This window comes from Hirundo rustica, chromosome 2, assembly GCF_015227805.2.
Source record: "Hirundo rustica isolate bHirRus1 chromosome 2, bHirRus1.pri.v3, whole genome shotgun sequence".
Taxonomy (NCBI): domain Eukaryota; kingdom Metazoa; phylum Chordata; class Aves; order Passeriformes; family Hirundinidae; genus Hirundo; species Hirundo rustica.
Genome location: NC_053451.1, coordinates 93,010,899 through 93,037,869, shown reverse-complemented (window position 1 = coordinate 93,037,869; position 26,971 = coordinate 93,010,899). Strand labels below are relative to the sequence as shown.

General features: G+C 36.0%; 1 protein-coding gene across 2 annotated transcripts in view; it reads left to right on the top strand.

Annotated features, from left to right (window-relative positions):
- ATP11A (ATPase phospholipid transporting 11A) overlaps positions 1-26,971 on the top strand; it is a 116,891-nt gene that overhangs the window by 60,760 nt on the left and 29,160 nt on the right. For both annotated transcript variants that reach the window (XM_040054703.1, XM_040054704.1), the window contains exons 3-17: positions 6,591-6,680; positions 7,787-7,867; positions 9,356-9,463; positions 12,214-12,342; positions 12,858-12,961; positions 15,533-15,583; positions 17,050-17,114; positions 17,493-17,574; positions 18,858-19,008; positions 20,212-20,409; positions 22,774-22,947; positions 24,323-24,486; positions 24,774-24,845; positions 26,313-26,386; positions 26,628-26,731. In XM_040054703.1, coding sequence (XP_039910637.1) covers positions 6,591-6,680; positions 7,787-7,867; positions 9,356-9,463; positions 12,214-12,342; positions 12,858-12,961; positions 15,533-15,583; positions 17,050-17,114; positions 17,493-17,574; positions 18,858-19,008; positions 20,212-20,409; positions 22,774-22,947; positions 24,323-24,486; positions 24,774-24,845; positions 26,313-26,386; positions 26,628-26,731 — 1,647 coding nt within the window. The remainder of the gene's footprint in view (positions 1-6,590; positions 6,681-7,786; positions 7,868-9,355; positions 9,464-12,213; positions 12,343-12,857; positions 12,962-15,532; positions 15,584-17,049; positions 17,115-17,492; positions 17,575-18,857; positions 19,009-20,211; positions 20,410-22,773; positions 22,948-24,322; positions 24,487-24,773; positions 24,846-26,312; positions 26,387-26,627; positions 26,732-26,971) is intronic.

Genomic DNA, 26,971 nt, shown 5'->3' with positions numbered 1-26,971 from the left:
AGTGATGCAGTCTTCTGTTGTCTGTCTATTTCCTTAGGACTTTTCATTAAATGCTGATCCAAACATAGATTTCTGTGATAGTGGCCTGAGATAATAATGCTGTGTGTTGGGAATCCTGTACATTGCAAGGGAAACCTTAGCAACCTTCATGCTAATCTGATTGAGATGACTCATAATTAATCTCAGTGACTAATAATTTATTAAAGTTAAGCAATTTTGACATGTTTCAGCAGGTGTTGTTGAAAGATTCATTTCTTTCATCAGAAATATGTGCTCTTGTGATGTACCTCTTTCCTGCAGCACTCGCTTACAGGGCTATTGTAAACACACAAAGAATGGGTCTGCTCTGATTGTTTTCATTTTGTTGCCACATTTAGCAGTAATGTTAACACTGTGAAGCTCAAGGAAATACTAAACCACCTCTATCAAGACGAGCCACTTGGAACCCAGCAGAGACCTAGGCTCTCTCACACTTTCCAAGGTGATACTTTGCAACTGGAAGGCTTTGTCTGGCCTCTCCAGGGCCATGACATAGCACTTGCAAGATGAGTTCGAACGTAGCCCTAAGCAATGGTATTTGAAAGTCAGAAAAGCATCCAAAGCCCACAGTGCTAAGAGGCATGGTCATGTGTTTGTGAAACCAATATTTAATTGTGTAGCATACTCTGGCAGGGCAGAGAGGGTGGGTAGACAGAAATGTGTATGGGACAGGGACTAATGCAGGGAGTGTTGTGTGTGCCTTTTACTGATTGGCTCTGAAAGCAGCTGTAACACAGAGCTCTCCATTTCTGCCTGGGTAATCCCCTGACTCCCAGCCACACTGAGGAAGCAGGAGGTCAGATCCTATGCTAGAAGGGCTGAAGAGTCAGATGTGCCCAGCCCTGCCAGAGACAGAATGGGGCAGGAGCTGTTAGAGATGGAAAGAGTAAATGGACTTGGCTGGCAGTGAAGCTTAAATGCTTCTGAATCAATTGGACTCTCAAAGGGGCTAGCTCAGGGATCTCAATACCTGAGCTGCAATGGGAATGTGCATGAGTGTGCACTTCTTGCAGGCACAATAGTGCAGTTTTGTTCTGGGAATAACTGTCAGTGCCTGGAGAGAGCAAGGAAAAGTTCTTTGCTCTTGATGATCCTGCTCAGCTTGGGATTTCCAGATCAGGGGCTCTTTGCAACCTCTCTTGTGTTCTCAGGAGAAATCATTTACCCTTCCCATCCCAGTTCAGGGTTATTAGCAATATTTTATCTTCTGATGTACTGCCCCTAACAAAGCCTTGTAAGTTTTTATGTATCAGTCTGGAGTCTTCACGCAGAGAAAAAGAAGCAGAAGAAGGAAGGAAAACAACAGGTCTAAACCTAAGGTCAGGGAAGACAGGTGTAATTCTCTCTTTAAAAGTGAGAAAGCGAAGCTTGCTTTCTCTCAAATGCTCTTTTCTGTTCTCTGTGACTTCTGTCTTCAGTCAGTCATCCCTGCTGTAAGTTTTTTCTTTATTAAAATTACATAATTACAAATGCTGGGGGATTTTGTTTGTCAGAGGAGTTCCTGTACTTAATACCCTCTATTTTGATAAGACTGAGTTGCTGAACAGAGACTACTAAAGGCAGACTTGTTTGTAATAGAAATCCTGTTTTATCAGCAACTGTTTTTAAGAAATCCTATGCCAAAATGTGGTTTTGTTCATCAGGTGTACAATTTGATCTAACTGCCCCAAATCAGTTTCATTTTTGCACTTTCTCTGAACATGGTGGTTGTTGTTACTTGTGGGCCTGGTATTTCTGGGTCTAAGAGATTTTAGCCTGCTAGCAGCTGCTAACTTTTTCCCAAGAGAAAATTTCTCAAGAAAGTCTTAGCAAAACAATCTTCGCAAACAACTATCCTTTCCCAAAACAATCCTCCTCCAGGTGGTGTTTTGCTGTTTCTCTAGTTTCACCAGTGGGATTAGAGAGGTGTCGTTCCTATTCACCAATCACGTTAAGTCTGTAACACAGCACCTTATAAAAGGTGGTAAGAATTAGACAATAAAGCCTTCTATACTCTTTGCCTTCTGAAATATTTGGAATCTCTCATCTTTTGTGTCCTACAATAACAGTTACTCAATTGTAAGAGTGTAAAAGCTATATGTAGCGGAGCTTTCACTGATGCCTGTGTTGTGAATGACCTTGTGATGTGGAGAAACAGGAATCCCTCCCTCAGTGGAGTAATAAACACTGTGCCGATGGTGCATATGTTAATACTTTTCTTAAAAATTGTGTCTTTCTACATTCATTTCAAATTGTTATAAAAATGGCACAACACTTTTCAAAATATTCAAATTCTGTTGGCTAGCATACAGGCACAGAAGTCTGAATGTTTTTGCTTCAAGTCAAAGTCTTGATATTAGTTTAATACATTAAAGAATATAGGTGAGTTCTGCTATAAACTTCCTATATGTTTATAAGCAAGTCACTTGAGTTACACAGGGCACACTCTCAAATCACTTCTTATGATTTCAAATAATTATTGCTTTCCTGTTTTTTTTATACCCTTTGCTATAGTTTTCTCTACCAGTTCTCTTTATAGATAAGTGGCATTTCAAAAAAGTTATGTATTTATAAATAAAAATACCTTTAAAGAAACTGTGAACTTTTGATTAGATTTTTTTCAGCTGTTCTACTGAAGAGGGCTACGATATGTACATACATAATATGTGTAATATTTATGTTGTTTTAATAACATAATACTATATAAGGTGGTGTTATATATGAAGTCTTATGTCCAGTACCTAAAAGGAGACTACAGAAAAGCTGGAGAGGGGGCTTTTTACAAGGGATTCAATGAAAGCGCAAGGGAGAAGGACTTGAAGCTGAAAGAAGATTGGGTTAGATTTAGCTTGAAGATGGTGAGGCACTGGAGCAGGTTATCCAGAGATGTTGTCGATGCTGCATCTCTGGAAGTGTTCAGGGTTGGTTTGGATGGGGCTCGGAGCACCCTGGTCAGGTGGAAGGTGTCCGTGCCCATGGCAGGGAGGTTGGCACTAGATGCTTGAGAAGATCTGGAACGTCCTTTTCCACCCAAACCATCCTACGATATGCACACATGCCTGCAATCTAGTTTTTAAACTGCAGCTTTAAGAATGCATTTTTTTCTTGGTAATTGATATAAAAATGTGTACATCAAAAATATTGAAGTCACTGTGGACCCAAATGACTGCAAGATCAGCTTTTCTCTATACTACCCTGATTTTATTATTATTTTACTATTTTGCAGAAGGGATGAAAATCATCATAGGAAGATGTCTACAAACCAGAGCTAAACCAATATAGTAGATATTTATTTGTAATAGTTTTAAGCATTTATAAGAAACAGTCAAAAAGGTTGAGTGAAAAGAGTGAAATCAGAGTGTGTTAGGAGAGAGGTGGTGACTATTTAAAACAAATAATCTGTAAGAAACTGAGGTGTTGACAAAACTCAGTATGAAGTGCTTTTTCTTGCAACTTCAGCTTTTGATGTCAAGTGATTACTCAAGCAACTCTCTTAAGAAAATATCAGGTTCTTAGCGTGGAAAGAGAAGCTTGAAACATGAGCCAAAATTCTGGCATGCAGATACCAAATGAAAAGGTCAAAATACAGTGTCAAGAACACTGTATTTTACTTTTTTGAATTTGTGTGACAGGCTGTAACAAGGTGTGGTAGCTGAAAGCAAGATGGTATCAGTAAAGAGCAAGATGTAGCCGGGGGCATGGGCAGGGACACTATGGATGTGCTCATGAGTGCAGAAATACACCAGGACTGCAGGTGCTACTGCAAGTATAAATGGGAAGAAAATCTACTTGAATTCTGCTGTTTTGACACCAGATTGATCTTACAGGCTCTTGCACAGTGCTTCAGATGCATCTGTTGGCACCATGTGTTCTTCTTTTGGCTGAATGTGTAACTACTGCTACTTGGTGTCTGATGTGTTGCCTCCCATATGCAAAAAGCACCCAGCCTCTAGGTCTTCTGTAACATTTGGAAAAGATCAACTGAGCCATCTCCAACTTGAAAGCTTATCTAAATAGTGTGTAACTCTTTGGATAAACTTTTATGTTTTAAGTAAATTACAATGAAAAAAAAAAAAAGTAGTTTAATATATATAAACTACTTTTCAAGAGTTTGTAAAGAGCATGACTAGAAATTATCTGAAGAAAAGAGATGAAATTAGTGACTCCTAGCACAGTAATCCGATGGATTTAATATAATCAGTTTTAATGACTTTCCTTTAAAAGTTTTTATTTTGTTCCTGCCTAGCTAGGGTGGAGAAACTGCCTTGAATGCAGCAGTCATGAGACAAATCTTGTTCTGAGTGGCAGCTCCTCTGTTGCTTCTCTGACAAGTGGTTATGTTGATTAAACATTACTTGCGCATTTGTAGGTGCTGCTCTTGAGCTGCTGATGGCTTGGGTAGGGCAGGGTCTGTCGAGACATCTTAGTGTTCTTTCTTGCCTAAACTGTAAAAATCCTTCTCTGTTGAAGATGAATGGGCAGAATAAGGACGTGCTTACTGTGCCTGAAACCCAGAGTCATAAAGTGCTAAAAATTTTTCAGATTGAAAATAAAGTTTTAAGAAGTAGTCTGTGTTAAAGAAGCATCCATTTTAGCAAGCACTTCTCAACCATAAAGGTGATTAGTTCCTCTATTATTCACTTTTATTCGCCTAAGAGACATCAAAGGTGGAGTTGTTGTAGACAACAGTTTGGCAGGGAAAGCAGTGAACTAAGATTAGAATATGAGGTGGATTGGATTCTAAGGATAAAGGTGAACAACCTTTTTACAGATTGTTGTTTTAAATTATTTACTTGCTTCCTCAATCAGATATTTTAAATATCTAGTCCAACAATAAAATGCTATTGCCAGACATTTAGTCAAATAACCCTCTAGGAGGTTTAAAGTAGAAGTTATTATGTAAGAGATTACATTTTTATTTAATGAATGGTGATTTGGGGGACTTGAGTAAATCATCAAACTTTTAATGGTTTTTCACTTTTCTTAAAAGATAAATGGATAAAATTAGAAAACAAAGATAACTTACCAGATAATGCTGAGAATATGCAATTATTGTCATTGAATAGAATACATATGGTCATCTATCATAAGAGCAGTTTTGAATGGTCAGCATTGTTGTGCAAGGAAAAATAATCAAGTCTAACTTGTTCTCTGAAAATTCCACGTAGCTGGATAATGGATAATGCAAACTGCATTCCTGTCTGATAAAAAGTGTTCTTAATGCAAGACTAGAACACTTGATTTTCTAGCTGTTGCATGTCTGCCTGCCTGAGTTTTTGGCTTGCTTACAGGTGATTTAATACTGAACTAGCTATTATGAAGGATTAAGTGGTGACTTCAGGCGTATTTAAGATAGATACTGATTTTTGGGACATGATAGAAGAAAAACATTTCTGTGTCTTATACATATTCAGGCTTTAACATCCAAGAAGTAAAAAAAGATTGCTCTATATAACAGGGTTTCATATGCATTTAAAGCATATTTCTTATGGATACTTTTTGTCTTGAGATGCAATAGAAGTACTTTTCTTCTGGAGCTCTGTCTGTCTTTGCCTTCAGGGCCAAATCCAGATATCTAGCTCATGGAATAATTTGGTTATCAGCAAGTCTAAGTGCAATCTGCCAGGAGGAGACAAGGCACATTTGTAACACAGCAAATAAATTAGGATAAGCTTCTTAGTCCATCTTGTCTGAAATGAAAGTTTTATTGGAGTTGTCATTTTATTATGTGTCAGAGAATAATTTGGATAATAAGATGATGCCCTGCTAGTCTTCTCAAGCCGTTTTTCAAACCTTTTCACAGTTTTAGCTGACATTTTTTACATTTTTATGTGTTCCAATAAGCAGTCCTTGCAGTGTTTTTCTGGAGCTACAGAGTGAGCTGTGTAAAAAGTCTGTAGTTGAACCTGCTGCAGGGCAGGGGATGAGGACTGGATGATGGTCCTTTATCCCTGTTACATGACTTCTTAAATTAGAGGTTTTTACATTTTCTCTTTGCAGCTTTGTTTCTTATGTCATTTTACAACACTTGTGGTAATTTGTAAGATCAATACAGGAATATGCAGCCACTTACTCTTACTCACCACTGTAGTTTATCTTAAGGAGTATTTTTGTGTCCCTGCCAAGGAACAAAAGAGGGGCTGATAGCTTTTATTTGGTTGTCTTGCTCTTACTGTGTAGTTAACTCTTGAGTGCCACCTATCTCAAGTCATGAACACAACATGAAAGCGAGTTAAAAGTGCTCTTTGAAATTACTAAGCTGCTTCTAAAATCCATTAATGGCTTTAAATAAACTATTCCATAACTAACTAACTCTGGACAAGTATTGTTGCTAGTTAAAAATCTTTACAGTCCCTAGTACAAAGAAAAATGATACTATCATCGCAGTTCAGAAAAATGATACTATTCTGAGAATACGTGATTGTCAATTAAGATTCAAATTCAGTAAATTATTAAACTAAGTAACAAAAACACTCCTTCTTGCTTAGTTTAATCTTGTCATGTAAGATATGAAATTGAATGTGAATAATATTTCCTTCACAAACACTCATAATCTGTGCATTTGTTTTCAGTACACATTTTGGAACTTTATACCAAAAAATTTGTTTGAGCAATTCAGAAGAATAGCTAACTTCTATTTTCTCATCATTTTCCTTGTTCAGGTAAGCTATCCCCACTTTCCAATAAGTTCTGTGCTCTTTATAAAATAGGGAGAAGTTGAAAAAGGTTTTAAAATTAACTGATTTTGATGACAATGGAGGTCAATGGTTGAGGCTAGAAAGCCTTTTACACTGATGATGTGACAAAAGGAGTTTTATTTAATTTCCAGGTTGTCAGTGTGAATTTAATCTGAAGAGAGTTTGACAGCATCACTAGTTGGATACCAAGACATATCTTGAAAAAATAAAAAAGAACATCTCTAATTTTTATTTTGTAATAAACATCCAGAGGAATAAAACTGTTACTGTAAATTTTGTTGATGACAAAGTTTTGTTTTGCAAAAATATTATATTTTATAACAAGATAATGTCTCAATAGCAGTTTTCCAAGTGTACTGTGATTAAAGCCTGTGAGAACTGAAGTAGGTACTGATATGATGCTTTCTTTGGGAGGTATATCCATACTTATTTTTGAAATGAGTTCCATGAATACCTAGTGTGCTGCTTTCTAGGTGTCTTATTTCTGAACCTGTCACAGTCACTTATTGTATTAAATAATAAAAATCTTACTAATTGAAAAGCTGTATTTCTGTAGAAAAAAAGAAATGCAGATTCCCAGGACAACTTCGATTTTGTCCTTTGCACTCCCTCTGTGAATTCTACCCCTTTGTTTATATTTGCAGAAGCCCCAGCTCAATAACTCAGAATTTATTCTTTGTGTGCATAAGAATAGCTCTGTTGTATAACATGTAAAGCCAGTGAGTGCCATGCTAATTTCTAATGGTGCTCCATTATTTTGCTTCCAAAGCTGCAGCTTTCCAGACTAATACCTCCTTAAAGTCTTGCAAGCAACTATTTATATGAGGCATTAACATCTGATGTTAATGTGATCTAACTACAGTATTGTATCTTCTTATAGAATCCAGTTTTCAAATTTTTATCAGTGTAGTATGCATTCTTAAAGTTGTATTGAAGCACTGTTTTTTTCAATTAAAATTCCTTGATGCTCTGTTCATATTGATGGAATTGCTTGAAAAATCTTACTTGAAAGATTGACTGCTTACATTCACAAAAATATAACCAGAAAATAATTGTTCCTTTTGTTGCAGTTAATTATTGATACACCTACTAGTCCAGTTACAAGCGGACTTCCACTTTTGTTTGTCATCACTGTCACAGCTATCAAACAGGTGAGTAACGTAGTGAGCAAAAGTAAGACTAAAGAGAGAATTGGGTCAGTTTGGGTGTGCTGTCCAAGGAATGTCCCCTCCCAGCCTCTTGCCCACCCCCAGCTTGCTGGTCTGCTGTAGGAGAAGATTGAAGAGAAAGCCTTGATACTGCCACTCGTCAGTAGTAGGCAAAACACTGTGGTGTAACCAAGACTGGTTTAGCCCCAAGTACAAAGCACAGCAGCACAGGACTGCTGTGAAGAAAGTTAACTCCACCCCAGACAGACCCAAAGCAGAGGATAAAAGTTGTTCCTTAATAGATAACAGATAACTTACTACCTTTACAGTCTGCTAAATGCAGACTTTTCCTTCATGAGTCTTTAAAGAACCTATGGAGAGTTGTGTTTCTCTTTCTTTACAGTGGTAGCTATTCATAATTGAGTATATTCTATAGTTAAATTCAGCACTTGTTGTTGAGCAAAGGTTGTGATACATGCAAGAGCTAGTATTTTAGTGTGGCTTTCCCAGTCTTAAGATCTTAAACTTCACACTTTATTTTATTGTTAGTAGTGACCTACCAAAGCCGGGATTATGACAGTGCCTGGTACTGTAGGTCTGTGTATTTCATTTGATTTTTCTTCCTGACATCTTGTGTAGATTTTGGGACTTTCTTGAGTTACAACTACAGTTATAAAGTCTCTGTGAGTTCCCAGATTATTTTTGAGAGCATCCAAGGTAGTGATACTTTTGTTCTGCATTGAATTTTCAAATGTGCTCAAGAAAGTTAGATCTAAAAATGCTATGGACTACAAGTGGTATTTTCCAAATCTTTACCACTGCTGACTTTGTCAGTCCCAATCTTTGTCATATGGCAGGACCTTTTCAATAGAAAGTTGCAGATCCCCTATCCTTTAGATTGTCTGCTCTTATAAAACACAAATTCCTAGGGTAATTGAGCGCTAAAAATAGGGTACTCAGCAAAGGTTCTTGAAACAATACTCTTCACAACTGTATCTTGTATATAGGGTTAAAAGGTTTGGCTTAGTTGTATGGCAGTCATCAAATATGACAACCTTTTGTCATGTCATCTCTATCATCTTGCAGGATAAAGTCCCATTCTTCCAAAATACATTGCCTACACTACTACCTTCTTGTCAACTGCTTTTACAAGTACTATGCACTTAGTCAAGTCAATAGAGCATGAGCAAGAGATGATCACTTAAATACCAGAAACTGTTCTACACTTTCGAAACCCATATTCACCCAAATGACTTCATTAAAATACATGGTTTTGTTGGACTAATTGTAACCATGAATGCTCTTTTTCATAGACATCCAGCACAACTCTAGTACTGACATGTATCACAATTTCATTTGTTGTAGTGAGAGTATTTTTTCCCTTCCTGTGATCAAGGATAGTTCTTAAAATTTTTCTTACAAGCTAGAGCTATTCTGTCTCTTTATAGCCAAATGTGCATCACTGCATCATTCCATTTCACTGTTTTCTAGGGTTATGAAGATTGGCTGCGACATAAAGCTGACAATGCAATAAATCATTGCCCTGTTCATTTCATTCAGCACGGTAAACTGGTTAGAAAGCAAAGCCGAAAATTAAGAGTAAGTAACTATGATTTAACAGATTTCATGAGTCAGACTTTACTTCAACCTTCTTGTACACCTAAAACAAGTTATACAGATACGTAGTATGATGATGTAGTATTTATTGCATTTAATGATTAGACCTACTGTGTACTAATTTTTAGTTTTATGCCTCTGAATAAGATATTTTTATAAAATTGAACTCCTAATGAGTTAAACTGTCTAATGAGATAAATCTCATTTATTATCGTCATTCTAAAATTTTATTTTTAGATGTTAAAATTGCTGATTTTATCAGGCTGTTTTGCTTAATTCGAATTAACTATCTCCTTCTGTAACCGTTTCTTTAATTTTCCATTTTTTACTTGGAATTTCTGTCGTGATTTATCTTTTATCTATTTCCTGTCCATTGTGATTATCACAGAATCATAGGATGCTTTGGGCTGGCAGGGACCTCATCTAGTTCCAATCCCTGTGCTGTGGGCAGCAACGCCTTGCACTAGATCAGGTTGTTCAGAGCCTTATTCAACCTGGCCTTGAACACTCTGGAATGAGCTATAAAGACTATTATGCACATTAATAATTTATTTAAGCCTGATTGTGACAGTCAGTGCAATGTATAGAGATATATACATGCATACAGACACAACACATTCTGAATATTTTCTCAAAATCCATCAAATCACAATCTCTTCATTGACCCTGTGAATGCTACTGCATTCCCTTTTTGATATATTTTCAGAAATTAGGTTTTGCTGCTTTTTTTTTTTTTTTTTTTTTTTTTTTTTTTTTTTTTTTTTTGGCGAGCAGCAGATTAACTTCTAAACATTATTTTCTTTAGAACTCAGAAAATTTGATAGATATTTGTTTGGAATTTTCTTATTTTTAATATGTTTGTTTGAGTGTCTTTTTCTGCTCTGCTGTTTTTGGGCATAAGTGTATCAACAGTGTTCACAACCTTTCTGCTGTGACCTTCTATTTGAGTGTGATAGTTTCTGCCTAGGGCTTCCTGGTAATAAAAAAAATCACGACATCACATGCTTGAGAATTCCAGGTGTGTTAACTAACGAGTTAAATATTCCAAACAAAAATAGTTAAGTGCCATGCGACTGGATTTTGAATTTTAGTGGTTAATCTGTTGCCTGTATTTTCTGAATTTCTCCCCTATTTATTGCCTTTCAGAGGGTGTATATTGAGTGACTGAATGATAAGAGAGGCAGACCTTGAAAATACTTGCATAGAAAGGGATATCTATGTATATTTGTAAACGGGTGATTTACATTACATGAGAAAACAGCTAGGTTTTATAAAGTAGACCCCTCTGCACCTAAAGCCTGAAGACACTTGATTAAAGAAAAAAAAGAATTGCTAAAAATGGAGTTCTTTTTCACACAATCAGAGAATGGTTGAGGTTGGCAGGCATCTCTGGAGGTCTTCTCATCCAGCCCCCAGCTCCAGCAGGACCACCAAGAGCTGTTTGCTCAGGACCCCATCTAGACAAGTTTTAAGTCTCTCCAAGGCTGGAGACTCCATTACCTCTCTTGGGCAACTGTTCCAGTGTCCAGTCAACGGCATGATGAAAAGGAGGTGCAGCCTCCCATGTTCCAGGCTGTACCCACTGCCCCAGGTCCTGTCACTTTCCACCAGAAAGGACCTGTCCCTGTCCTCTTTGCATCCTTAGTTGACATAGTGGCAAATGCTGGAAAACCTTTTAAATTTTATGAAGATGCTATGCACTAATACTTTTATTTGGTTTGAGCTAAGGAAAATGAGAATTTCATACCTGAATGTTGCAGGTTCACTTAGAGTTTGTGTTCTCCTGTGCCATGTGACTTTTTCATATCTACAATTAGATAAATCTCATTTTTTATAATCATTCTAAAATTTTATTTTTAGATGTTACTATTGCTGATTTTTGTCAGACTGTTTTGCTTAAATGGAATTAAGTGACTCCTGCCAACTGCTAAGGGTAGTGGAATTTAGCTTTAAAAGCATATAACAAGAACAATGATTAAGCTGAGTCTTATTATAATAAATTATCACATAAAAATGTATCGAACAGATGTTGACCTACATGAAAAATAGCAAAAATTATGTATTTTGATGGGATTTTGATTAAACCCCTGATATTCTTAGAACATGGAGTATGTCTTCACCACTTGTTTAAACAAGAAAAATGTAGAAAAGCTTGTTTTTCTTGAGGTATTTGCAAGAATATTTTGAATTTGTAGTTGGTTGGCTGTTCTGTTGCAACATTCTAACATGCTGTAAAATATTGCCTATGTTTCCATGAGTAAAAATTATTTTGTTCACCTTTAAACATGGGTAAAAATAAGATGGATTTCTAGTCAAAAATTCTGCTAAAAATGTATCCTGTTTTCATCAGGAGATGAAATTACTGGCTTTTTCATCTGTGTCTGAGCTCACATCTCCTGGTGGTTTTGAAACATTTTTGTTGTATTTAGTCTTAAAACAAGGCTTATATCTTCCATCTCACAAATAATGTTGCAAAACTTAATTAGACAGTACTTGCAGGATGGTTATCCTGAGAGGACAGCCAGAAACAGCAGATCTCAGTCATTCCACATGATATAATTCAGTTTTCCAGAGATATCTCTGTAGTTATTTACTATTGTGGTAAATTCCTGGCGTAAATAAAAATTGTTGAATTTTCAAAATATTTTTGTTAATCTAGGTTTTTATTTTGAAATCTGAAATTTGGGCTGCTAACATACCTGCATTTTATTTTCTTGTGTTTTTTTCCTTAGGTTGGAGATATTGTAATGGTGAAAGAAGATGAAAAATTCCCATGTGATTTAATATTCCTATCGAGTAGTAGAGGAGATGGAACGTGTTTTGTTACAACAACTAGTTTGGATGGTGAATCCAGTCACAAAGTAATTAAATACTCTACATTTTCTTTATAAGGCAAACTTTGCTTTTAATTTTTGATACAAATCACAATATGGCTTCATGCTTATATGTGTAAGCAGGTACACTGATCTGTGTAATTTATGTTTATACCATCTTACTTAATTTCTTAAAAGTAATATTATTTTATGAAAAGTTTTAAGACACTTATTTTTGATTTTGTATGTGTCCTGTATAGGCATGAAGATTACAGTGGTAATATACTAAAGTTTTGTACTCAGATACTTTCACAGTAACCTGATTTATGAATACACTGCAAGGTGCTTGCACATAACTGGAGAATCATAAAAAAAATAAAAAGGTTGGAAAACACCATGTAAGATGATGCCCAAATAGGAACATTTAGAGATGCTTCTTATTTGAATGATGAGCTCTTACATAAAAGTTAGTAAATTTCATGCTGAACTGCAGTGTATGTACAGATTAATGTCTTGTATATCTGTTCTTTTTTTATTTTATTTACATTTTTTATTAATTCCAGACTTACTATGCTGTTCAAGACACGAAGGCATTTCACAATGAACAAGAAATTGATGCACTACATGCTACCATTGAATGTGAACAACCTCAGCCTGACCTTTATAAGTAAGGCTTATAAATAATTCTTACCTGTTTCATTTAAGGTACCTGAGCAATAAATCATAAAAATATCATAATGAAAAGATGCTGCCTGCATCTCTCTGGTTAGAGTGAGTTTGAAGTCAGGTAGGTCTTCCATCCATACTCCTTTTGTGCAGGTAGCTCCCAAGGTGTGCTCTGGGATTTCCAAAAAGGGATGGCACAAAGCAGTCCACTGAGGAATGTGGTAAAAAATTTAGAAGTTCAGTTTCTCTTCTTTTAATACAAAAATAAGAAAGAAAGTAAGCTTTACTAATAATTAGTATGCTTATTGATATTGGCACCCATACCCTCTCTGTATGTCACATACAGTTTGTGAGGTTCTTTAAACGAAGAGGGTATTCCACAATATGGAGAAGTTGCCTGGGGCACTCACTCGTTTGCTTTCAGCCTATTGCAAAGTATTGTCGTATATAATGGATTTATACATTGTATTATCTAGTTTTAACTAAAATAACACTCACAGAATGCTGAAGTGGCTTAAAAAGACTCTTGCAAATATATTGCAGATAGAGGATAATAGTAACATTCTAGCACAAATGAACAATAAGTAAATGGCAAGCACTTCTAGTCCTGGTAGAGAACTTCATCACTCACATTACAAAGTAAAGCCACTGTCAATCTAATCAAATCTGAAAGGATGTCAGCCAGAAAAAAAAATAAATTGTCAAGACTATTTGAAATACAGATTTTCATCTGCAGTTTTTAACCATGAGCCTCACAGCACAAGCTTTGAAATATCGGCTAATGACAGCACAAAGCCATCATGATTAGGAAAACGCTTAAATGCAGAACATGAAGAAGAATGTCTACAGTTGAAAAAAGTCATACAATACTCAATATTTTACAGAAGAACTGTACACTATTCCACTAAACCTAATGAGAAATCTTGAGAACCCTCTTTTGAGGTTTGTTTCTAAACAGTAATACAAAAAGTCCTATACCATTGAGAGAACACTTGTTTTCACAGTAAAAAATAGCTGAAATAATACACAGAAAACGATATTATGTCAAGCTAAAATGCCTTCTTTTGTCAGCAAATAGTGTTGGAAGATGCATCAAAAACATTGCTTATTTCTGAGGTGTGAAGGCACCTCTTTTCTGTGATCTGTGTGATTAAGAAGCTGGTTTAGAAATCTGCTTGAGAACAGGTTCTTTAGAGTATCAAGCCTATCACTTGCTTGATCCTTTTTCTAAATACTTGGCTCTCAAAGTGAATGACTGCGAGTTGAACCTCATGCTAGTATAGCTGGTGAAATTCTTTGGGACAGCTGTTGACACAGAAATGATGAAAATGTTTATTGGTAGCTTGTATCTCTGCTGATTTTTACTTGAAACTTGACCTCTCAACAAAACACTGTGGTGAATCTTTTTTCCCAAAGGCACGTGGTTATTTTATATCATGATGCATCATAACCAACTGTACCTTATTTTCTTCAGATGTGGCCCCACCATGTTGTATGTTCTCTGGACAGACAAGTTAGCACTCCTTTGAGCCTCAGAGGTTCCCTTTCGGGCCCACCTGCTTGCCACGGTTTCCTCTGTCATTGAGAACCCAAATGTCCAGCTTAATCCCCTTTGCATTAGGTTATCCACTTGGACAGGCTGGAATGAAGTCAGTACTTGTCACTGATTGTGAAGAATAGTCAGTGTAGTGTAGAGTTGTTGACAACTATGACACTAAAACAGCATTAATTGCACACCATGGTTTTAGCTATTGTTCCCAAATTTTTACACAATGTCAAACTTTTTGTTCCTCATTTTGCCCCTCCGGCAGATGAGCTGGGGGTGGGCAAGAGGCTGATGATGGACACAGGGAGGATGGCTGACCTCCGTTGACCAGAGGGTCTGTGCCATATAGTGTCATGCTCAGCAATAAAACCCGGGGGCAGGAGGCAGTCTTCCAAAGCAGCTGTTGCTTGGAGACTGGCTGGACATTTGCATGGAAGGTGGTGAGTGGTTGCCTTTGTGTCACTTGGTTTTTTTTTCCCTTCACTTATTAAACTGTCAAGATCTTGCTTTTGCTCTTTCAGTTCTCTTCCCTGTCCTGCTGGGGAGGGAAGGAGCAAGAGGCTGATGGGTGCTTAGCTGCTATCCAGGGTCAAGCCACCACATACAGATAAAATGTACTGGCAGATATGCAGAGGAAGAATTACTTACTAGCTCTATGCTTTGGTTTTAATTAAGTTGCAGGCTTTAGATGTTGTAAAAGATAGTAATTGCGCTGACTTAGCTTGGGTAGTTTAGGGAATGAGACTTTTTATTTCTTGTTCGTGTCGACTTAGAAGATTTATCCCTATTTTTATAATCTCTTACACCTCTTTATTTGCAAAAATTATGTCAAGTTACCATTCTGTGTATTTTTTGTATTTACATGTTTTAAGTGTATATCTACATGTATTTCTTACGTTCTTGTTCATGTTCTAGATAATTGGAGTCTGTTCAGTTGGAAAATGGTCTCTGTGATGCATTCTAAAAAATATTTCTTAAATAATCTATTAGCAGTACTGTTAAACTACTTGTATATTTCCCTTTCAGATTTGTGGGTCGAATAAATGTTTACCATGATAGGAATGAGCCTATTGCAAGGTGGGGAAATCCAGAGTTTCTACACATTTAAATATTTCACAGTTGAATAAGTATAATGATGAGAATTACCTTTGGTTCACCATCATTGTGCTGCTTTGTTTTTAGTGATAGAATATTTTTCTCTTAGGAGATTCCACACTGCTATTTCATAAATAATTGATTTTTCATCTTCTAATAATATTTCTCTTCTTTAGTATTTTAGTGTCTTTATTCAGTTTCAATTTTATTTGAAATATACTTAGTTTGTAAATTATGTTTGATAGGATTTTCACGGCACTTGTACAATACTGCCCCATTAGCATGAGATCTTGCTGGTGTGCTAAACAATATAAATAGTATCACTTGGGTATTTCATTTTTCTTAGTTGTTGAAGGGTTTGAACATGTCAAGTAATTTTTTTTGTGTTAAATTTTACTAAGTGTGTTTGTACTTCTGTCTAAAATGTCCATAGTGCTGTGTGTTCAGGAAAGGCAACATCCAACTTGCTGTACCTGATTTTGTTCTGATTCTTGCCGCAAGGAGGCAAAGCAATAGGAGGGGAAAGCTGCTTGCTAGGGTGATATCCAAGATCCCAGCATGTGGGGAGTTGCTCAGTGCTGGTGAAGTGCCTTCTTAACCTCAGTGTGTCTGTAGATTCTTGTTTCCTGTCACAGTCTGCTATGGAAACTGTCCATTGATCTAGGTCATTCATTTAACATTATTCCACTAGATTCTTGAAACTAGTTTCAGGTTTTACATGAGAATTGTGGCCCTGTTTGTTTGGAGTTTCTTGATTTTTGGGGGAGTTTCTTACCAAAAGTGCACTTTGAATAATATTTGAAAACAGTGCATGAACTTCTTGGTGGGCTTTATTATTATTATTATTGCTGTATAGATAAAATCTGACAATTCTGCATGCAGTCTGTCTGTAAAGCAGTCCTTGGTTTTGAAGTCATAAGATGATTAGTGTACATATCATGTTCCAAAATATTATTTCAATTTCATTGAGCTCCTTACATTAATTCCTGTACTCTTCAGTAAATTATTTTACCTATATTTATCGGCATTTTAAAAATTGTTTACAGTAATTATCAAAAATATCTTGTATACCATTTATACTTAAAATTAAGGAGTGTATTGTCCTTAAGTAGTTCTTACATACAGGACACTACAGTTTATATTACTCTAAAAAATAATAGAATTTATATTTTTAAAAATAAGTACTGTGCAATTACGGTGTTGTCTTTATTTGGGTACCTATATACGTGGGGTTTAGATACATTGATTTAATGCTTGAGTTGTGAAATTATGAGCTTAATCTTAGGCATCTGTTTATTTTTAATTTTCACTTTAAATTTTTAAATATGCCTTACAACTTGTTAAAATAAAAGTTTTTTAGTAAAACTGATTTCCTGTTTTATGTAACTTCCACTAAGGTCTGATGATTTTCTCTAAATGTTTACCTTTTCTAATACTTACCTTTTCAGGCCATTAGGATCTGAAAATCTGCTTCTTAGAGGAGCCACTTTAAAGAACACAGAAAAAATCTTTGGTAAATGTTTCTATTGACTATTTTAATGGTACCTGAAGTAATGAGCAAACACCAAACAAGGTTACAGCCTGCAGTTACTGCTGGGCCTATGATTTCTATTGGGTCACTTGTTTTACACCTTTGTAATGAGGTTTAATATTGTTACATAGAAACACTTTTTCAATTGGAAGCTGTGTGTATGTATGGAACGGGATGCAAATGGTGCTTAAAATTTCTAAGTACGAAGATAATAAAGCCATTCTAAATTTGGGTTATCATCTAAGTCTGTGGTTTCTTTCTTCAGACTAAAGAATTAAAGAAATTACAGAGTATAATAATGTAATGAATTGAAGTTACTGCACTGTGCAATCTTCAGTAAAACAAGTTGTCTAATTTCAGGTGTTGCTATCTACACTGGCATGGAAACTAAGATGGCGTTAAATTACCAATCAAAATCACAGAAGCGATCTGCTGTAGAGAAGTAAAATTTCTAATACTTATTTTGGGGTTTGAAAGCTGCATGTTTGAATGGTGCAAGTCAGATTTTTTTTTTCATCTGAAGGTGTATGTTTCAATGATTTAAAAGAAAAAAATGAGGTAGAGGGACTTCAAATTTGCTTCTTCTTCAATAATTTTTTACTTATAATGCAAGTCATGTAACACCATATAAATGAGGTTCTCAATACTGAATTATTTTGTTAGATGTTTAGAAAATAAAGCCATTTTAATTTAATGCTTAGCTCTTTAATGTATGATGTTTTGTTGTTCCATATGACTTTTCTTTCACTGTTTAGAGTACATTTACTGACAGCTTTCCAAAGCTGTGGTTTTTTATTATCCTAGCATTCAATGCTTTTTATTGCAATTAAGTTTTGAATTCAGTTAAAATAACTTTTTAAATGGACTTCACTTTGGATCAGCTGCAGTAACAGTGCTTGTCTGTGGCATGTTTTCCATGGTTTAGCTGAAATTAACAAGTCCCATACAGACATATATGATGGGAAAGTAAGGCAGTGCTATCCTTAAGGAGTGAGCTGACCTTGGTTGCTTACTATTTTTAAAATAGAGACTATTTTCTATTCCTACTCTGCTACCAAAACCATCAGCTCTAAGTAAGGCGTCCAGCCTTGTGAAAAGCAAGATGTCATTGGTTGAGGCACTGAGCCGCTGACAGCCTTTCCCTTACACAGTGACTGAGCAGTGGTGATGTGTCTCTTTCTGTTATTGATGTGTAATACACGGCTTTTAGTTAGTGCCCCTCATTAATGAAAACATAATCTTAAATGCAAAATGCTCTTGCTCTTTTTTTAGATCTGCCTAGAGTTAAAACGTTACAGCTACATGGCAAAATGTTCTTTTTTGGTTTTATATTTCTATAATAGTACTTATGGGAGTAATCTTATAATGATTCAGCAAAGTGGCATGGAAAGGTCTGAAGACACAAGCAGAGATATTCTGTTATGATTTTATCTATGCTTTTGTTTTCACTAATATACTAGTTTTGTTAATTAGTCACACAGATTTTGGAAGCCATTATAAAAATAGAAAAATAAAAATTAAAAATAGAAAATAATGTCAATTATGTTTTTCCTTATTGGAAAAGCACTTTGGAAGAGTTACTTTAACATCTTAGCACTGTTAGACTTGCAGCAAATATTAGACTGATGAACCAAGTATAACATTTTCTAATAAACTCTATAGTTTAAATGCTAATGGGATTCTTATTTTGCCTTTTTGGTGTGTTTATTTTTTTTTTTTTTTTAGATCAATGAATGTATTTCTTGTTGTATACCTCTGTATTCTCGTCAGTAAAGCACTAATAAATACTGTTCTGAAGTATGCCTGGCAGAGTGAACCATTTCGTGATGAGCCATGGTATAATCAGAAAACAGAGCCTGAAAAGAAAAGAAATTTGGTATGGAAATAAATTATAATACCAAGAAAGTTTCCCTAAACCCTTAATTTCTAGAGATTCTGCTGAAAAGTATATACAGCCTGTTTACTTACCACTCATGCTTTTTTGTTGACAGTGGTGACAGTGTATTTGTAGAAAGCTTGTGTATAAAATTTTTGCCCTTAAATTGTATGTGTTAATTTAACTGATGAGAATGTCTGGTTTAGTATAAAAAGCTTCATAAAAGTGTTTTGGAGCTGCCTGTTATTTATATAAATTACTAAAGAATTGACCTCTTGCAGAGAAATACAAGGGCTGGAAGGAATCCCACAGCTATTGGCAGTCCTGTAAGAGACGCGTTCAAAATAATCCACTGTAGGAAACTCCATAAAAATGCCCCTCAAACACTATTTTGTATCTCTCTGTTATGAGTGCTCAAAGGCATCAGAGAGCATCAGTCCACCAGTGCCAGAAGTTCTTACAGGAAACAGGGACATTGTCCTGAATGGATACCCAGAGGATCCAAAGCAGTCAACTGAACCCTGCCCTACAGAAAGCACAGTATTTATTTCACTAAATCCTCTCAATCAGACTAGGGGAAAATTTGCTTCCTTGCCCTAAGTCATGAGGAGCACATGCTAGGCAGGTATTCTAGAGTTCTCATTACTGCCAGCAGCACTCTCAACCTGCTCAGCAGGTTGGCTGTAGCTCCAGCAAGTGTCCACCACTGAAAAATCGAGCCAGATTATGTGCATATGTTCTGCTTGTGTTGAGAGAGGGAAAGGAAACCCTTTATTTATTTATTAAGTGCTGCCTGAAAATTATGTAATTTGGTAATCCTTGAAGGAGTTGCTGTGAAATTGTGCTGTTTTTCTGGTAATTTTTAAATGTACCTGTTAATGTTTCCCTTGTTCCCCAAAAAGTCTTCACCATGCTCATTAGTTGCTCTAGAACTTTACAATAATGCTATGTAATGGTATTCCATACCTGTATATCTGCAAAAAAAAAAAAAAAGGCAGATTTAAACCAAAAAGCTCTATTGCATGCCAGTTGTGATGTTATAAATCATGAAGGTTTCCATCCTGTGCTGAACTGTGAGCTATGAAAGACGTTGCTCACTGTTCAAAAGTTATTTGAAAAAAACAATTTGTAAATACATGTAGTAATCTTGCAGTCTTTAATGGTACATGAAAAATCAGTATTTTTATCTTGTTTCTTTGGCAGTTTCTTCAAGCTTTTACAGACTTCCTTGCATTCATGGTTCTTTTCAACTACATTATTCCTGTATCCATGTATGTCACTGTGGAAATGCAGAAATTTCTTGGTTCTTATTTCATTGCATGGGATGAGGAAATGTTTGATGAGGATACAGGTGAAGGACCACTGGTGAACACTTCTGACCTCAATGAAGAGTTGGGACAGGTAAATTTCATCGAATTATATATATTTTTTAAAATGTTTCTACTGTAGGTTTTTATTTTAAAATTGATTCTTCAAGGTTTTTTGATTTTATTTTGGGGTTTTTTTTGCAGCTACACGTGCATTTTCTTTAGTGCTAATTAATTTTAAAAATAAAATCTGAGATATTTTTATTTTCAGAATCAAAAATTCTGATTTCTCACCCAGTCAGTGGAATTCAATTAGTATTGCTATAGTATTAAGGATAAACACTTCCTCTCCATTGATTATAGAGGGAAAATATATAAGCATCGATATTCCTTAGATTAAAACTTTAATGGAAAAAAACCCCACCTTTTTGTCTGACTAGACTGGTACTGATTTTCCAGTGCCACAACTCTCAAGTTTCATCCATTAAAATGATCAGTTGTTAGTCTCATTTTTGAAAAAGGAAATTCTGTTCTGTGTTAAGAAAATCATCATGTTGAGACAGACACAGATAAATTTTATTTGAGAAAATATTGAAGATCTCACTTAAAAATGTTTTCACAGGTTTTTCAAATAAATAAGTAAGATGCTGTATTTCTTGCTTTTTCTAGTCAAACAGGTAATCTTTTATCTATTTGGATTAAGGGTGGTAGCAGGTGTTTCATTATTAAGGCAGACAGTTGACATTGTCTCCAATAAGATCCTCGAAGAGGATCTGCGGAATTACGGCCTGGAGGAGCACAGTGAGGTGGATTGAAAAGGGGGTGAACAGAGGGTGGAGGTCAGCAGTGCACAGTGGGAGGCCAGTATCTAACAGTGTACACCGGGGTCAGTACTGGCTCCCATCCTGATCATTAATGAGTTGGATGACTGGGGCCATCCAGCTGAAAAGCAGATTTGTGGAAAAGGACCTGCGAGTCCTGATGGAACTCAAGTTCGACGTGAGCCAGCGGTGTGTCCTTATGGCAAAGAGGGCCAGTGGTATCATGGGCTGCATTAGTGTTGCCACCAGGTTGAGGGAAGTGATCCTGCCCTTCTCCAGGCCTTGCCTGGAGTGCTGTGTCCGGTTCTGGGCTCCCCACCTCAGGCACATGGGCATCCTGGAGGGAGCCTGGTGAAGGGCCACAAAGACAGCCAAGGGACTGGACTTGACGTGGCTCATGCAAAGAGGTAGAGGGAGCTGGGACTGTCCAGCCTGGAGGAAGGAAGGTTCAGGGAAGATCTTACCGATGTATACAAATACCTGAATGGGAGGGTACTAAGAGGATAGAGCCGGGATTTTCTCTGCAGCGCCCAGTGACAGGACCAGAGGCAGTAAGCACAACCTGAAACTGGAGGGTCTGTCTGAACACGAGGAAACACTGTGACAAAGCAACACGCTGAATGACTAAAAGACCTTCGATTGATAGCGTTTTGGAACTTTTATGATGAACCTGAATGTAGGGATTGAGATGAAAAAAAACTGTATAAATCCTACTCACTCTGAAAAAGTTTAACTGCGGGTGTTTTGTCCACAGATAAAAAGCCACCAGAAAATTTGGCATTTGCCTTTTCAGATTAGTGAATATTATAAAAGTCAATCTCAGTGGAAAGTGTGCATAATTAATGATATTCAATGCACTGCATAAATGGGGAAGTTTGATAAACAATCTGATGAATTTTAAATAATAGCCTTCTTTTCAGGGCTTAGTTCCTTACCTTACTTCATTCTCTTAGTTTATCAAATATGACATGCAGTATGTATACAATACCTACATCCAAGTTCCAAAATTGAGCCAATCTAGTTCTTCTGGTTGATAGTTCTATTTTTAATGTTGTTAGACTTAAGCTCTGGGGCTCATTGTAAAAGACAAAGTTAATGAAAAATTCAATATTGAGACAGAATTAGTGTTTCCAGGGCAATTACAGTGCCCATGTGTATAACTGTATGTGTCTATATTCCTCATTTAAACTAAAACAATTGTAGTGGGGAATTCTGATACTACCCTAAAGATTGTTCTGACAGTAACTGATCCAAAACCAGGCATGTGCATTAAATAATAATCCCTGGGAAATGAAATTTGTTTGTGTTTTGTTTCTATAAATACCTGTCTTGCAGTAAGAAAGACATTAAAAACTAAAAAGGATCTAGAGAGAAGAGTGGAAGTGGGTTAAACACATCATTTAAATGTGTTATGAGGCAGAAGGATAGCACTGTTTGACACTCTCATAGGATAAAATCTTTCAGGGCCTATATTTCTATGAAGATAGCTGCCGAAAGAAATTGTTATCTTCCTTTTCTGAAAGAGCATAAGGATTTTCAAAGGAAGGTGTAACTCAGTATTAAACTCAGTTTTGTTCAGAGACGTTGGAAAATTTCTTTTCACATTCCTGCTGTTTTTATTTTGTGCTTATTTGCAGATTGAGTATGTCTTCACAGATAAAACAGGAACGTTAACTGAGAACAATATGGAATTCGTAGAATGTTGCATTGAAGGGCATGTTTATATACCACATGTTATCTGCAATGGACAAATCCTCCATGATTGTACAGGCATTGATATGATTGATTCATCTCCAGGAAGTAGTGGAAAGGTATGATAACTCTTTCTGTGTTCTTGGTTTTTACAGTGAAACATGAAAATTGAACCGTACTGATGAAGGGAATATTAGAAATTCAACATCCTTGAATTTTACTAATCAAAGTAGGTAACTGCATAGACATTTTCGTTTCCTAGTTAAGAGTAAGATTTAAAGGCTTAACGGGAAGTTTCTCATTTTAATGCAGTTGTAAAGCTGACTTAAACCCCAAATATAGAACTTTCTCTGGTTAATAGCTACAGACAGAGATAACTGGTTTCTATTTAACCTTAGCTACAACAGGGAAAGCAAGAAAAGGACAAGAAAATACTTAAAGGGGAAAATGGGGGCTTAGTGCAAGCCCTTATTTAGTCATCACTGAGTGAAAATGTGGCCAGAGAATGGTTATGACCAAATTAAATTACTTCAAAATGTGACTTAATTTAGCCACATCTCGAGTGTGCTACCTACAGCATGTATGTATTGTGGCTATTTGCTATGTAAAGCAAAATTAGTTGAAAGCTGGGGAGTCTTCACGTGTCAACAGGTGAACAGGGTGTATATAGGCAGGATAATCACAGCCAAAGTACAATGTATTTTTTATTACATCAGTATCATATCATTCACACTCACTTCATATCATGCCCTTCACTGTGACAAAATAAGGTCTCTTAGAATATGTTTGTGTAATTCAGCAGCCTAATGTCTCTCACCCATGGCCCTCAGAATGTGGTCCCAAGGTATGCTGAGTTTTTATCTTGGAATCACAATGGCACAGACAGTTTGTATTAAACAACACAGAAGAATAGGTTTCAGACATAAAGATATAACACAGACAGGTATCCATGAAAGAGAAATCTCTTTCTGGTACCAGGAGCTGTCATTACCAAACCATCTGAAATATTATAGGAAGTGGTCAGCTGGAGCTGCCAAAGTGTGTGAACTTCAGTAATTTATTTAGTACTGAGGCATGTTCAAGCTGCTCAAGAGATTGAAATCTGTAAGATCTGCTAAGACCTGTGCTCCAGGTACTACATCCTTCTGTGTGAACTCAGGACTTCTAAATTATACCTTGACTAGTATTTAATAAATACTTGTTGCTAAGTTTAAGCAAAAGTAAAGAAAAAACACCATCAGCCACATCTAGGCATTCAGAGGAGGTAGAAGATGCACTCTGGGGTTTTTTTGCATCATTAGCTTCACCTGTGTGCGATCCTAAGGGTACAGCTGTGACACAATTGTATGGTTATCACAGGGAAAGACCTGGCTCCCCCTCAAAGGAGACTGCCTTTGATTAATAATCAGCAGTAATCAGTGACATCGATCACCTCCCAAAAGAAGAGTTTTCAAGTGATAGCACGTAATGACAACTGTCCCTTTTATTTTTCAGGAGAGAGAGGAACTATTTTTCCGAGCTCTTTGTCTTTGCCACACTGTTCAGGTAAAGGATGATGACAGTGTAGATGGTTTGAAGAAAAACCAGGTATCGAGAAGATCTTGTATATATATATCATCATCACCTGATGAAGTTGCTTTAGTTGAAGGAATACAAAGGTATGTGTGCACTTAGATATTATATTTTTCTAAACTACAGATCTAATCACTGAAGCTCAAAATTGTTTTCAGAACAAAAATTGTAGTAACAAGCACCAAGTTATCCACAGCTGATTGCTTTCTTAAGGTGAATTAATGAATATTCATAGTCTAAAATCAACTAAAAACAGTTAGGAGTTTTGGTGCTGGTCTGTTGTAGGCTCAGTCTTAAATCATTGCGACATACTTGAACCAGGTAATTATATAGGTGTTGCATTCATTCTCTTGTTCTGTGTTTGATTTTACAGACTTGGTTACACCTATCTAAGGCTGAAAGACAATTACATGGAGATCTTAAATCGGGAAAATAACATAGAAAAGTGAGTGGTTAAATATATAACAAAATAGACTGATGACAAGTTTTTGTTGCTATGTTTAATAAATCATTGTTTCCTTACACATGAATTTTTAAGTCAGGAAAGCCAGGAACCTTGCATTTTAGTAAAAAAATAAAGAAAAATTAGTAATTTTTTTTGACATTATATGCAGTAAAAATTATCTATATGACAATGAAGGTGTGGTGTGGGATTCATGACCTAATCTAATAGTTCCTGATGGTTTTATATATAGTAAATAATATATTTGTAATAGAAAATGCTGTGTACCCAATTTGTTGTTCACAAATGTGCAGGTTTTATCACATAATAATCCATGGAATTTACAGGAGTGTAGTATCTGTAGGATAAATTTTGTAGACCACAATATGAGCCAGATTTTCAGTAACACTGAAATAGTACAGCTGTTCCGTGGTATACACATACCCTTGAAAATCCACCTTGCACTTCTCCAGATGTCTGCTGGTTAAGTCTGTTGTATATCTGGATCTTCCTGCTTGGGTACTCTGCCAACTACACAGGGACTCTTGGGCACAAATATAGGAACCCTGCTGTTAGTTTAACCCTTTTAGGATAATATAGAGAATTTTTCCCAAAGGCTACTTCAGACTTTTTTAGCCTAGCCCATAAGAAGTGGAGTCAGTGTCATTTAGTGACTCAGAAGAAAGCAGTATAATCACTGAGCATTTTCTCCCAAATGCAGTTTGTAGACATAGGCCTGATGTAGCTTAGCACAGGTCTGAGTTCTAGGGCGTTAAAAGGACTTAGGACTTAAGGATGTAATTAAACAAGCAGATCTGGACAGAGTTAAATCCTGAAAAAGTTGGGGTTAATGGTTGGATTGCTTATGTTTGTCCTGGAAAAAGACAGGTTGTTTTAAATTGTCTTAATAGGTAAGAGAGTAAATGATAGAAGCATACAAACTGATGAAACCAAAACAGTGCAACAGGAGCTTGTGTTAATTTTTCCTCTTAGAAAGGAAAGGAACATGTGATAAGATCAAATCATTGAAATAATGGCAAGTACAAAACCAGTAAATAGAAGAGGGGTTTTTTTCACTTGAATAAATTATCAACATGTGAACAAGAATATGGAATTTTGTCAGCACTTCTGGGTGATTAGGAATAGTAAAAATTAGAAAAAATGTAAAACAAACTTATGTGTAAGTATGCATTTCAAGTTCTAAGGCTATGTTTAAGTATTACACATAGAAACTTAATTTAAAATCAGTACGGCGCTCTACTGGAAGGTTTCTGGTCTTCTACTTAAATAAATTAGATTCGCGATAAATCCCATCATACTTAGCTCCTAATTACTTGAAGTAGAACCTGTGATGTCCCTAAGGGCTTTCCTTATTTATTTTTTGCAACCAGCTGTTTTATTCTGTACTAGTTCCATATTCCATATTCATGTTAGAAGTAACGTTTAATTTATATGCTTGATCTGTTTCAGGTTTGAATTATTGGAAGTTTTCAGTTTTGATTCTGTGAGACGGCGAATGAGTGTAATCGTTAAGTCTTCAGCAGGTAGGGCTGTCACAATTCTGTTAGATGTTTTTGTTTCACTTGCATTTATTTCAGATTTATCAGTTAAGCATTAAACACAGTCTGTGTACTTTTCTGTATAAAATAAGAGACTTCTTTATAAAATATGAGTACAAATGTTATAAAAAAGTTGGAAAAAACCATTTTGAAGGCTTATTAATTTGGATGTTTTTTGAAGAAAGTATATTTGATCATTTTGAATTCCATATGCTGTCTCTTCTAGGTGATATATTTCTGTTTTGTAAGGGAGCAGATTCCTCCATATTTCCTAGGGTTAAAGAAGGTAAAATTGAACAAGTACGATCCCGAGTAGAACGCAATGCAGTGGTAAGATTCCATTTTATCGATCTGTTCACATGATATCAGTATCAAAAAGAAATTAAGTGTTCTGACCACCTGCTTTATCTGCTAAAAGATTTGTCTTTACAGGCACCAAGGTTATTATATGCCAAAGTTGGCTCAGGCTTTGTGGGTAGCAGTCTGTGTAACTCCCTTATTTGCATGTCCTCCATCTCATCTTCCAAATGTCAGTTGTGGTGCATTAGATATGCACAACTGTATGTTTAA